At 42.2% G+C, this 13,362-nt stretch overlaps 1 protein-coding gene across 2 annotated transcripts in view; it reads left to right on the top strand.

Moving 5' to 3' along the window:
• The window catches only part of LOC135221687 (26S proteasome non-ATPase regulatory subunit 14), a 78,844-nt gene that overhangs the window by 2,188 nt on the left and 63,294 nt on the right, over positions 1–13,362 (top strand). Inside the window, exons 2-3 of one of the 2 annotated variants that reach the window (XM_064259418.1) lie at positions 5,300–5,406; positions 5,611–5,760. In XM_064259418.1, the coding sequence (XP_064115488.1) occupies positions 5,314–5,406; positions 5,611–5,760 (243 nt within the window). In that variant the 5' untranslated portion in view covers positions 5,300–5,313. The remainder of the gene's footprint in view (positions 1–5,299; positions 5,407–5,610; positions 5,761–13,362) is intronic. The other variant, XM_064259419.1, reaches the window with a different exon arrangement.

Below are 13,362 nucleotides of genomic sequence, written 5' to 3'. Positions count from 1 at the left end.
ATTTTGCCATTCTTAGCATACAAACATTAAAGGTTAAATTTATTTCTGGCATACAGTTATTAAAAGATCAAAATACTAATATAGACAATGAAAAGTGCTGCCAAAAAGAAAAAAATTGTTATTCACTATCCGTCGTCTGCTCCGCGATGGTTTTCAGCAGCCAGATGCACGACAAGGTTAGAAACATTGGATTGTATCTACTTTAGAAATATCTGTAATTTTTGGGGGTAATTTTGTTGCAAAAAAGGATAATAGACATGAATTAAATAAACATTTTGAAGTAACAAAGTAAAGTTAAACAAAATAATGGTAAAGTAAACAATTAAGGGAATAAAGCTTTGCACCTCATAAACAGTGTCGTCGTCTGCTGCTCGTAACTGTGTTTGTGGAGTGAGCGCTTATGAACCAGAAACAGCAATGTGGTTCAAGGGCAATTTGGAGTGGATTAAGACCAATAATGTGTATAATTACAATCAAATAAGCACTGGAGTTTCAGTTGTGATGACAGTAAGGATAAAACTACCGATTACAAGGTAAAAATGAATTCAGTTCAAACCATGACCCCGGGAATAACAAGTTTCATAATTTCACTAATATAGGCAACAAAATGTTGTTTTATTGTGCTGATTACAACTGCAATCTTGAGTAAGATCAATAAATGTTACATATATATGCTAAGATTGTTCAAGTGAGTGCTGGGAAGGGTGGGAAAGATGATGGATTGTCCATGATTAGACCGGCCAGCCTGATGATAGCCGCCATATTGAATTTCAAAGCTGCCTTGAAAACATATTTTACAAAGAGCGTCACATGCTTATTTTAGTTCGTATGGGCCTTTCATATATCACATTATGTTGACGAAACTTCAATCTTTTGAATGGTATGCTTAAAGTTGTAATTATATTCTTGTTTCACCAATTAAATATCGAGAGAATAAGACCCGTCCAGCGTGATGACGATGGATCGTCCGTGATTGTTTACCCTAGTACCTAGGGTAAAGCACTGCTGTGTGGTCATTGATCTGTCAAAAGACCACATACCTTTTTCTCTAGGGGAGACAACTGAGTGGACTAGCTGATCCAGCCTTGGCCGCTTGTTGATCAACCCTCCAAAAAAGTATTTTAACACGTCCTGATATGTAGATGGGCACTAGTCACGAGTCATTGGTGGTAAGAGCAACAACTCGAGACCTCTACTCTCCTCTTGAAGTAAGTACTTTTTCCAAAGTTAGAAATTAAGGTCATACATATTTTAAGATTAAACAGAGGTTGATGAAAGTCTATCCATGCGCAGTGCAAGCATACCTCCATGACGCTTTCGAAATTTTGACTTGAAACACCAAAAATGTAGAAGATTGACGCCATCTCGATGTTTGCGGAGTCACTTATGTCTATAAAATTACCATTCCATGTGCTAAATCTGCACACCACTTCTACCCATAGATGCTGGGACACTTTCTTCACAACAATCGTAAACAATTATGCCCTCCACCTCAGATCCAAGGAAACTCGCAATTTTTTGGTAGAAAGAAGAAGCGTGCGCTAGATAATTATTTAAATTAATAGTTAAACATCATTATAAGGTCATGAATCGCATAAATTTTTTTACATAGGCTATCCATGATAATTAATTTGAAAATATTTGCTAAAAAAGTAACTAGTTTCCTGACTCAAATATCAACAGTTTTGCTGTGAACAGTACATAGGCTATGGTGTTGTTTGTGGTCTCCTATTATTTATCAGTGTTGCCAATTGGTACATACCTGTGTTTACCTTCCAAACTGGGTATAAGAATTACACAAAACTGGGGAAAATATGTGAAATTAGCATATATATTTGTGGTATATATATGTATAAGATCAATTTTATGATTATTGTATTACTATGACAAATAGAATTCATGGAAACAGTTTGTAAATGCATCGGCGTATGTGTGAAGCTCCACTAAATTGGCAACGATGAAATTTTGCCATTCCTAGCATGCAAGCATTAAAGGTTACACTTATTTCTGGGATACAACTACTAAAAATAAAAAAGTCAAAATAGTAATACTACACATAGACTTAAATCAATGAAAAGTGCTAGCAAAAAATCAATGAAAAGTGCTAGCAAAAAAAAAAAAAAAAAACAAAAAAAAAAAAAAAAAAAAAAAGTCGTAAACAATTCACTAATCCGTCGTCTGTTCGGCGTTGGTTTTCCGCAGCCAGATGTACGACAAGGCTGGAAATTTTTTACCCCCACGACTTCTCTGTCAGCAAACTCTCAATGCAGTTCAAGTGCAATTTAGAGTGAATTAAGACTAAAATGTGTATAATTACAATTGAAGAAGCACTGGGGAGTATCAGTTGTGATGCCAGTAACGATAAAACCACCAATTACAAGGTATAAATGAATTTCAGTTCAAACCATGACCCCGGGAATAAAAAGTTTCATACTTTCACCAATATAGGCAACAAAATGTTGTTTTCTTGTGCTGATTACAACTGCAATCTTGAGTAAGATCAATAAACGTTACATATATATGCTCATATTGTTCAAATGAGCGCTGGAAAGGTTGGGAAGTACGTTGGATCAATGCCGGTTACGAAAGGGACCGGAGGCGGACGACACCATATGGGATTTAAAGAAATGCCTTGAAAACATATTTTACAAAGACCTCACATGCTTATTTTAGTTTGTGTGGGACTTTCGCACATCACATTTTGTTGACAAAACTTCAATCTTTTGAATGGTATGCTTAAAGATGCAATTGTATTCTTGTTTCTCCAATTAAATATGAAGTGAATAAGGCTGATCCACCTGAGTACGATGGATCCAAGGTAGTTGTTTCCCCTAGGGCTTAGGTTTTTACGTTCATCCCCAAGGGCCTGGTTCGGGCCAATAGTACCTAGGGTAAAACACCGCTGTGCGCTCATTTATCCGTCAAAAGACCACTTGCCTATTTCTTTATATTTAATTTGTGAAACAGCAATACAATTGAATATTTAAGCATACCATTGAGAACATTGAATTTCGTCAACAGAATGAGATATACCTAGGTGTGAAGCTGCCGTACGAAGTAAAATAAGCATGAGAAGTCTGTAAAATATGTCCAAGGCAGTTTTTAAATCCAATATGGCATGGTATTGTTGTGAGTGTCAGTCGGTTCTACACTCGTGGACATGTCCTACCCAGCGCTCATTTGAACAATAGGGCTAGCCTATTTGTGTATACCTATATGTAACGTTTATCAATATTAGGTGTCAAGGTTGTAGTTGTAATCAACATAATAAAACATTTTGTTGCCTATACAAGTGAAAGTATGAGATGTCTTTATTCCAGGGGTCATGTTTTGATCTAAAATGCATTTTTACCTTGTGATTGGTGGTTTTATCCATACTGCTATCACAACTGTATCTCCACAGTGCTTATTTGATCATATAATTATACACATTCCGTTCTTAACTCACTCCAAATTCCACTTGAAATATGTGAGAGGGTGTTTACAGCAAAGCCATGGTGGGAATAATTTTCCATCCTTGTACATCTGGCAATCAGAATCCACGAGCAGACAACAGTGTAGTGAATTGTTTATGACATAAACTTTGTACTTTTTTTGCTAGCACTTTTCATTTATTTAAGCCCTATATTACTATTTTGACTTTTCTTCTCCAAATAATTGTATGGCTGACATTATTGTTTTTAAAATTTTTAATAATTGTACGCCTAAAACAAAAGCAACCTTTAATGCATACTAGGAATAGCAAGTCATCATTTTCAATTTAGTGGAACTTGACACATGCGCTACTGCCTTTACAAACTGTTTCTGTGAATTCTAGATGTCATAGTAATGCAATAATGATAAGATTGCTCTAATATTTGTATGTGTATATATATATATTATATATATATATATATATATATATACATATATATATATATATATATATATATATATATATATATATATAATATATATATATATATATAATATATATATATATAATATATATATAATATATATATATATATATATATATATATATATATATATATATATATAATATATATATATATATATATATATATATATATATATATAATATATATATATATATATATATTATATATATATATATATATATATATATATATATATATATATATATATATATATATATATATATATATATATATATATATATATATATATATATATATATATATATATATATATATATATATATATATATATATATATACATGCAGTAGTACCTCAGGATACGAAATTAATCCGTTCCAAAGCGGCCTTCATACCTGATTTTTTCGTATCTTGAACCACATTTTACATGTAAATTGCGTAATTCATTCCAGACCCTACAAAAACACCCCAGTAAATTTTATAATAAAGCTAAATTGACCAATAAACAATAAAATACAACAATTTGGACCATTCAATACCTAACTTAAACTACATATACAGGCGGCCCTCGGTTAGTGGCAGGGGTTCTGTTCCTGGCCGCTGACGCTAACCGATTTTAAAGCCTACGGCCACCGCACACCTTTTTTCGAAACTCTAGACCAGTCAAATTCGCCGTAATCCCACAATGGTGCAATAAGTAAAATTATATTTATGCAGTATAGTATGTATATCTAACAGTTCAGGCTTACCTTCCTTGGAATACTTTCATCTAGGAATTGTGACCTGGTGTGCCAAACCTCCAGTCGGTTCAGAATTTCCTTACCTCCTGCCAAGTGTGAGTCTATCCTAATGTTAAGACCTAGGTTTGTTCCACATCTGAACAAATGAAAAATTTTAAATTTATTTGTATTTTTCATAGCCACCCCTCTTGCAGTTAACCCTGGGCTGGGAAAAAAAAATGTCATGAGGTTGGTCTTGTGTCGCTGGCTTCTCACCACCTCATCTCCATGACAAGATATGAAATGCCACCATTCCTTGCATATACAATTCTTATTTTTTTTACCAGTTTCCAGCTGGCACCAGAAGATTTATCCTAATGTAAAGACTCCATTCTTCTGGTAGACTCCTGCCCCCTTGGTATTAACTCTCTTAAATTTGGAGGTGCCTTTTTATTTGGTAGCTGGTTATTGTCAGATTCTGTAACTTCCTTGTCTGTAATTTGATCCTCCCATTGCATTGCAAGAATGACTAACTGGTATCATTTTGTAGTTTATTTTAAGAATAAAACTGTTCAAGGTTTGTGGTATCACTGGAATTGAACCACTTCTTTCACTTTAAATTTAATGCCATATCTCTAGTGACAGCTTCCTTAGCTCTTTTCCTTGTTTCCTTTCCTCAGTTAACCCCCGGAAAATGGATCGGCTGTTGAGACTTGGTGGAGGGTTACCTAATCTTGGCCAAGGTCCTCCGCCAAATGATGCCCCGGTTCCAGACACAGCAGAACAGGTAATCATTTGGGAAATGTGTAACTTTTTAAAACTGATATATGACTTAGAATTTCCTGAGTTAAGATTTTTTGGCGTAAAATGTTGGGTAATTTATGGTGTAGGGTTTTTAATGTGAATGGTTAAGGAAACTAGAAATCACTGAATTCATATATTAATAATATAAAATTGTTGTACTTATACTTTATGTGATTATCCTTTTCAGGTTTATATTTCATCCCTAGCTCTTCTGAAAATGTTAAAGCATGGGAGAGCAGGTGTACCAATGGAAGTAATGGGTCTCATGCTTGGAGAATTTGTTGATGACTATACAGTCCGAGTAATAGATGTGTTTGCTATGCCTCAGAGTGGAACAGTAAGTTTATTCTGGATTCATCATTGATTGTTTATGCAGAAATGCATTAGTAAAAGTTCTGACTTACATTATATAAGTGTTGGCCAGCTAGAAATCAAACACTGCATGCTATTGTATCAGTGTTTTGTTGGGCTGCAGAATGCTGTCTTAATACAGTTGTTACAAATATAATAATAATTTTTTTTTTGTGGGGGGGGGGAATTGTGGTTAGTATTATTCATCTAAGCATGCATATAAAGGCATAATAGATCAAGGCAAAAGAATAGCGACTTGACTAGCAAGATTCCACAGACTAGAGAGGAAAGGAATAAAAGAACAGAGAGAATAATACAGTTGTAAAATTGAGTATTTAATAATATTTCAAATTGGAAATATAGTTTTTGTACATGAACTTCCCTGACAGATATATACTTAGCTATAGTCTCCGACGTTCCCGACAGAATTTCAAATCTCGCGGCACACGCGACAGGTAGGTCAGGTGGTCTACCTTACCCGCCGCTGGGTGGCGGATGTACGAACCACTCCCGTAAGCTTGTCAGATTTTTCTCTGTCGCGGGAACGATAACAACTGTTGTCGGTTCCTCTCGATAGTTTTTTCGATTCTCGCTTGCCTGGAGTTAATTTGGACTTCTTTTGGTGACATATTCGCTTTGTTTGGCTTGGCATACGCTGATTGTGGACCGGTTTGATTTTGAGTTTGATTTTCTTTAACGATGTCTGATCTAGAATCGGTAGTTTAAAACTTCGGTTTTGTTTAGGGTTTGCGTGAATGAAGGATGTAAGGTGAGGTTGCCGAAAGCTTCGGTAGACCCCCACACGGTTTGCATGAAATGCAGGGGAATGAATGTGCTTTTGCTAACCCTTGTAATGAATGTAAGGGATTGAATGAAGAAGAATATAAGGCTCTCTCTTCTTATGTTAGGAGGAAGTTGGAACGTGATAGAGTGCGTAAGGCTTCCTCTAGAAGTTCTAGCAGATCTAGAATGAGTGAGTTGGATGTGGATCCTAATAGTACTAACGTAGAATTAGAACCTTCTTCCCAAGTTGCAGCCCCGGCTCCCCGCACCGAAGCCGAAGATTCGCCTTCGGAGGCGGCAGCTCTGAAAGCCAAGAATCGTTCTATGGATCAGAAGATTCGTCAGTTGGAAGGTAAGGAGAGTGTTAGTGATCAGTGCAGTGCAGTGTCCCGAGTGTTGTGGAGGGTGCGTCTGACCGGCTCCTTAGTGCCTCTAGGCCTAGACCTCTTCCAGACTCCCAGTTCCAGTGGAGTAGGAAAGTCGAAAGCCGCAGGAGGGCTAGGGAGAGCCCCCACCGGTCAGGCGTCCCCTCGGCAGATCCTGAAGTACGCTCCCAGGCTGCCTCGGATCGCTACAAGAAGGAGCTCCTACGCCAATGCTTCTCCTCTTCGTCGTCTCCCTCTCCGAAGAGAGGTTGGAACTCCCCGGATGCGTCGCGCCCGTTGAAGAGGGCTTGGAAGGCTCCCTGCAGTCCTTTGGCTTCTAGTCCGGAGGTTTTCCCGGAAGAATCGTCGGTGGAGGTGAAGAAACCCAAGAAATCCTGTGATCGTTCTTCTTCTCGCGCTCCGTGCTCGGCGCCTGCTTCCGAGGAAGAACAAGAAGATTCTCCTACGAGAGTACTCGCGGGACTTCAAGCTCAGATCACGGCGCTAGCAGACTCTCTAGCAGTTAGATTCACGTAGGAAGAAGGACGTTTCTCTTCCGATCAAGAGATCTAGGCGCCGCTCTTCAGAGGATCGTTCTCCTTCATATGGGGAGGTTTGTATCGAGGTGAAGGTGGGGGCTCGCGTGAGCGCCCTCGCTCGCGTGAGCGCCCTCGCTCGCGTGAGCGCCCTCGCTCGCCTGGCTCTCTTTCGATTTCAAGACGCCAAACATCGGTAGGACGCTCTATGGAGAAAGAAGTTTTTTCTCCAGATTGGATTCCCGCTTCCGGTAAGCGCACTGCACCTGCTCATCACGCGATTTCTTCAACTCCCTCGCGTGAAACTTCTCCTCAGCAGCCTCAAGATTCTAGAAGGCGCCCTTATACAAGTAGGCGTTCTTCTTCCAGATGTCACTCTCCTCGAGTGTCGGATCGTGACTTCTCTCCTGACAGGCATCTAGAGTCTGGTAGGAGTCGTGTGCATGATAGACGGCCTACTGTTAGCCGCTCCCCGCAAGGTAGGCGCCAAGAGCCTACTGCACATAGATCTCCTAGTAGGCGCTCGTCTCTTTTAAGGCGTCATACTCCTGATATTCTCCTAGGGGCAGACACAAGAGTCTTTAAGCGCCCTTCTCCGTCGTAGGCGCTCTCCCGCTTCTAGGCGCACTTCTCCTGACCGTTTGTCTCTTGGTAGGCACCAGGAATCCCGGAAGCGCCCTTCTCCAAGTAGGCGCTCGTTAGTTTTTGAAGCGCCCTTCTCCTGAATGTTACCCTCTTGTTAGACGTCAAGAGTCTCGCAAGCAGCCTTCTCCTAGTAGGCGCATTTTCGCCTTCCAGTCGGACTTCCGTTGATCGTACGCAACTGGACAGGTATGGAGAGCCGCGCAAGCGCTCTGCTCTCGATAGGCGCTCTTCTCCTGGCAGCCGCTCGCCTCAGGATAGGCGCATAGAGTATAGTAGGGCGCTCGCCTCCTCGTAAGCGCCCTGTGGATGTTTCCGAGGATTCTCGGAGTAGGAGCCCTACCTCTCCTTCGGCTGAGATTCCGTATACCTCGAAGAGGGAGTCTCATCGTAGACTTCCCAGATCTTCTCATCGTTCTCCAGTGGATGTGAACTCTTCTAAGAGAGGGCGTTCTCCAACCTCTCGCTCAACTCCTGCTAGGATCCCTTCGTCACATAAGGATCTTCCGCGCTCGCCTCGAGAAGACGTCCTAGAAGGTTCGGATGAGGAACCGAACACTTCTGCTGCTGTCTCTTCTTACAAGAAGCTTACAGAGCTACTTTTACAAGTTTTTGGGGATTCCATTACGCCTACGGCTCCTCCTTCTCCTCACTCACTTTTTTCAACGGCGAAGACAACGAAGAGTTCTTCTTGTGTGAGGATGAAGCCAACTCTTTCTATGAAGAAGGCACTGAGGAGTTTTGGTTCCTGGATGGCTTCCAAAGAAGAAGCGGGGAAAACGATGTTCGCTTTTCCTCCTTCGAAGTTATCAGGACGCGCTGGTTTCTGGTACGAAACAGGAGAGCCCTTAGGATTGGGTCTACCGTCTTCGGCTGATTCGGATTTTTCGGCACTGGTAGATTCGACAAGGAGAACTGCCCTTAACTCTGCTAAGACGACTTGGGCAATGAATGAATTGGATCATTTGCTCAAAGGTATGTTTAGAGTGCTAGAAGTATTAAACTTCCTTGATTGGTCGTTGGGAGTCCTAGCCAAGAAAATTGAAGCCAGAGTCAATTTCGCCAGAAGATCTTATGTGTGTTTTGTCTTGTATGGACAGTCGGTAAGAGACGGAGCGAGTGAAATCGCCTCCCTTTATGGGGCCGGGATCGTGAAGAAGAGTCGGTTTATTGTTCCTTCTTAATGAAGTCGGTCTCCCATGCTCAGAGGTCTTATTTGCTGTTTGCTCCTCTGTCTACTCAGTTGTTCCCGAAACATCGAGTGCAGGACATTTCGAGGTCACTTTCGGCCAAAAAAGCCCACCCAGGACCTTTTGGCAACAGCTCGGCAAGAAAACCTCGCCCTTCCTTCCCTACCAAGGCTAAGAAGGAAAAGGCAAGTGTTCGAGAACCCTTTCGAGGGCATCTTCATCAAGAACCTCTACGTTTAGAGGTCGTAGACCTTCAAGAAGGGGTAAGACTTTCGCCAAGTCTGTTAAAGCCCCCAATAACTTGCAAGTCCTTCAATCAACGGTGGGCGCCAGACTCTTAGAGTTTGCAGAAGTACTGGGCCCAAAAAGGGGGGTGGATCCTTGGGACCCTTTCTATTTGAGGAGAGGTTACCTCATCCTTTCGTCGAAAGACCTCCCTTGACGGCCATCCCAAGGGGAACTGACGGCCAGGTACACAGAGACCCCCATCCATGTAAATTCAAGCTCTCGCCATCTAAGCAGTAGATCCAGATGCTGGAGAAGGGGGGCTATCGAACTAGTGACCAGGGACCATCATTCATCGGGCTTCTACAACCGCCTTTTCCTAGTTCCGAAGTTTCCTCAGGGGGGGATGGAGACCGGTGTTGGATGGTAAGCGCCCTGAACTTCTTCGTAAGAAAAGAAGAAGTTCACGATGGAAACGCCTTCATCAGTGCTGGCAGCACTTCGTCCAGGGGGACCTGGATGGTTTCCTTGGATTTACAGGACGCTTACTTCCACGTACCGATCCATCCTTCCTCGAGGAAGTTTCTCAGATTCATGATGGGGGGGAAAATTTTCAGTTCGGGCTCTGTGTTTCGGCCTCTCGACGGCCCCTCAAGTGTTCACGGGATTTTGAGGAATGTGGCTCAATGGCTTCATTTGCAAGGGGTGAGGTATCCATGTACCTCGCCGATTGATGCTAAGGCCAAATTCAGAAGATCGTTTGTTTGAAGGACTTACAAGTAACTTTAGAATTGACGAAGGCTTTGGGACTTCTCGTCAATTTCAAGAAGTCATCACCTAATTCCCGCCAAGCAAGAGTGTGTATCTCGGGATACAGATGAACATCTCGAGTTTTCGGGCTTTTCCCTCGCAGGAAAGGATAGCCGAGGGATTCGAGAGAGTAACAACCTTCTTAGGGAAAGAAGTATGCACAGTGAGGGAGTGGATGAGTCTGCTGGGGACGCTTCCTCCTCTGGAGCAATTCGTTTCCCTAGGAAGGTTGCACCTGAGACCACTCCAATTCTTTCTTCATCGGAATTGGAGTCGTTCGTTCTCAGGATTTGAACCGTTCTCCCTGTCGTTATCCAGGACATCAAGAAACATCTCTTATGGTGGACAGATCCCAACCTCTTTGCGAAGGGACTGTCTCTTCAATCACAGACCCCAACCTGGTGTTGTTCTCCGACGCGTCGGACATGGGGTGGGGTGCAACTCTGGGAACCAGCGAAGTGTCAGGTTACCTGGGTGGGGGACCAGGTAGCCTGGCACATCAACAGAAAGGAGTTGATGGCTGTGTGGTTGGCTCTGAAGGCTTTCGAGCCCAAAGTCAGAAGATCGGTAGTGCAGGTCAACGCGGACAACACTACAGCTCTGGCATACATCAGGAAACAGGGGGGGACGCATTCCTTCTCCCTGTACGAGACAGCAAGAGACCTTCTTCTGTGGGCAGAAGAAAGAGGAATCAAGCTTCTCACCAGGTTCGTGCAGGGAGAAAGGAAATGTAAGAGCAGATCTCCTCAGCAGGAAAGATCAGGTCCTTCCCACAGAGTGGACCCTTCATCTGGATGTATGCCAGAGCCTGTTGGAAGTTATGGGGCAGGAGGCCACACATAGACCTCTTTGCCACGTCAAAGAACAAGAGGCTGGATCCTTACTGCTCTCCGATATCAGATCCAGAGGGCAAGTAGCAATAGATGCTCTTCTTCTAGAGGCTGGAACGGACTCGACGTCTACGCGTTTCCCCCCTTCAAGATCCTGGGGCTAACCATCAAGAAGTTCGTAGAGTCCGATTCAACGAGAATGACCTTAATCGCTCCCTTTTGGCCGGCCCAAGAATGGTTCACAGAGGTACTGGAATGGTTGGTGGACCTTCCAAGATCGCTCCCGCTAAGGAGCGATCTACTCAGACAACCCCACTTCGACAGGTACACAAAAAAATCTCCTCGCTCTCAGTCTGACTGGTTTCAGACTGTCCAAAGTTTGGTCAGAGCGAAAGGCTTTTCAGCAACAGCTGCTAAAGCAATCGCAAGAGCGAGGAGACCTTCCACCTTGCGTGTATACCAGTCAAAGTGGGATGTCTTCAGACGTTGGTGCAAGAGGAAGAACATTTCCTCTTCCAGTACCTCTGTGACCCAAATTGCGATTTCTTATTTTCCTCAAAGAAGAATGTCATCTGGTTGTGTCAACTATTAAGGGATACGCAGTATGTTGGCAGGCGGTATTTCGGCATAGAGGCTAATATATCCGATGATAAGGACCTGCATGATCTTATTAGATCATTTGAAACCATTAAGCGTCCTCATGTAGTACCGAACTGAATCTAGACGGAAGTAGTCCTACAATTCCTTGGATCGTCTAGATTCGAACCTCCTGGCTTAGCCTCTTTCAAGGATTTGACGAAGAAGGCTATCTTCCTTTTGGCCCTAGCTACAGCTAAGAGAGTGAGTGAGCTCCAAGCTATTGAGGGCAATGTAGGGTTTAAGGAAGATCTATGGTGTGTTCATTTCTTCCAAGTTTCCTGGCAAAGAATGAAAACCCATCACGCCCTTGGCCAGGAGCTTTGAAGTTCGTATAGTTTATCTTTTCTAGTAGGGGAAGAGCCTGAAAGAACTCTTTGCCCTATGAGAATTATGAAGTATTTCCTTAAGAGGAAGGAACAACTTAAGGCTAATCAAGATGTGCTTTGGTGCTCCGTAAAGGACCCCACTCGGCCCATGTCGAAGAATGTCTCTTTCCTTTTTTCTGAGAAGCCTTATTACAGAGGCACATGTTGGCCTGTAAGGAAGATCATTTAGACTACTGAAAGTGAAAGCTCACGAGGTGAGAGCCATCGCAACTTCGCTTGCATTCAGAAAAAATATAGTCTGTGCGGAACTTGATGGAGGCGACTTTTGGAGATGCCAATCGGTTTTCGCAAACCACTACCTACGTGATGTAAAAATCACATATGATAAATGCTTCGCCTTGGGTCCTTTCGTATCGGCGGATCGGTGCTGGGGCAGGGAGCTGGAAACTTATCCTGTGTAAATTTTTTATATGTTACCCTATATTTTATATTGTTTGTTTTTGGTTGTCTGAAGAGGTGCAAGGAGGCACCTCTTTTGTCGTAATATTAACCCTTTTGTATTTTGGTTAGGTGGTCTGGTGGGTTTTGGCTCCTTGCAGAGGTAGTGGTAAGGATCTGTTAGGTAAGCGGACAAGGTCCCTCTAACAGCATCCGACTTGGATTCTACCACAATAGGGGATCACATATCCAGTGGTAGATCCGAGAGTCTTTCAGCATCAGGTCACGTCCTAGCTGTAGCTCTCCAGGCAATGCAGACTCAGAGATAGTATCTATGAAGTCTTCATCCTGAAAAGGTGAGAACCAAGGTTTTTATATCCTACAACATTAGTTGTTTCCCGTCTTGACACTGTATATTGAGCTGTCTCTTACCCTCCACCAAGGGTGCCAATCAGCTAAGTATATATCTGTCAGGGAAGTTCATGACAAAAATGATATTGTTAAACTACAATAGTTTTGTACATACTTACCTGGCAGATATATACGATTAATGGCCCACCCAGCCTCCCCTCAGGAGACAGGTGGAAGAGAAAAATCTGACAAGCTTACTGGGCAGTGGTTCGTTACATCCGCCACCCCCCCAGCGGCGGGTAAGGTAGACCACCCTGACCTACCTGTCGCGCGTGCCGCGAGATTTGAAATTCTGTCGGGAACGTCGGGAGACTATAGCTAAGTATATATCTGACAGGTAAGTATGTACAAAACTTTATTGTAGTTTAACAATATCATATTTAAAATTTTCAA

The sequence above is a fragment of the Macrobrachium nipponense genome, chromosome 3 (genome assembly GCF_015104395.2).
Source record: "Macrobrachium nipponense isolate FS-2020 chromosome 3, ASM1510439v2, whole genome shotgun sequence".
NCBI lineage: Eukaryota > Metazoa > Arthropoda > Malacostraca > Decapoda > Palaemonidae > Macrobrachium > Macrobrachium nipponense.
The sequence above is the reverse complement of the archived record's forward strand: the minus strand, read 5'-3'. Positions and strand labels throughout refer to the sequence as shown.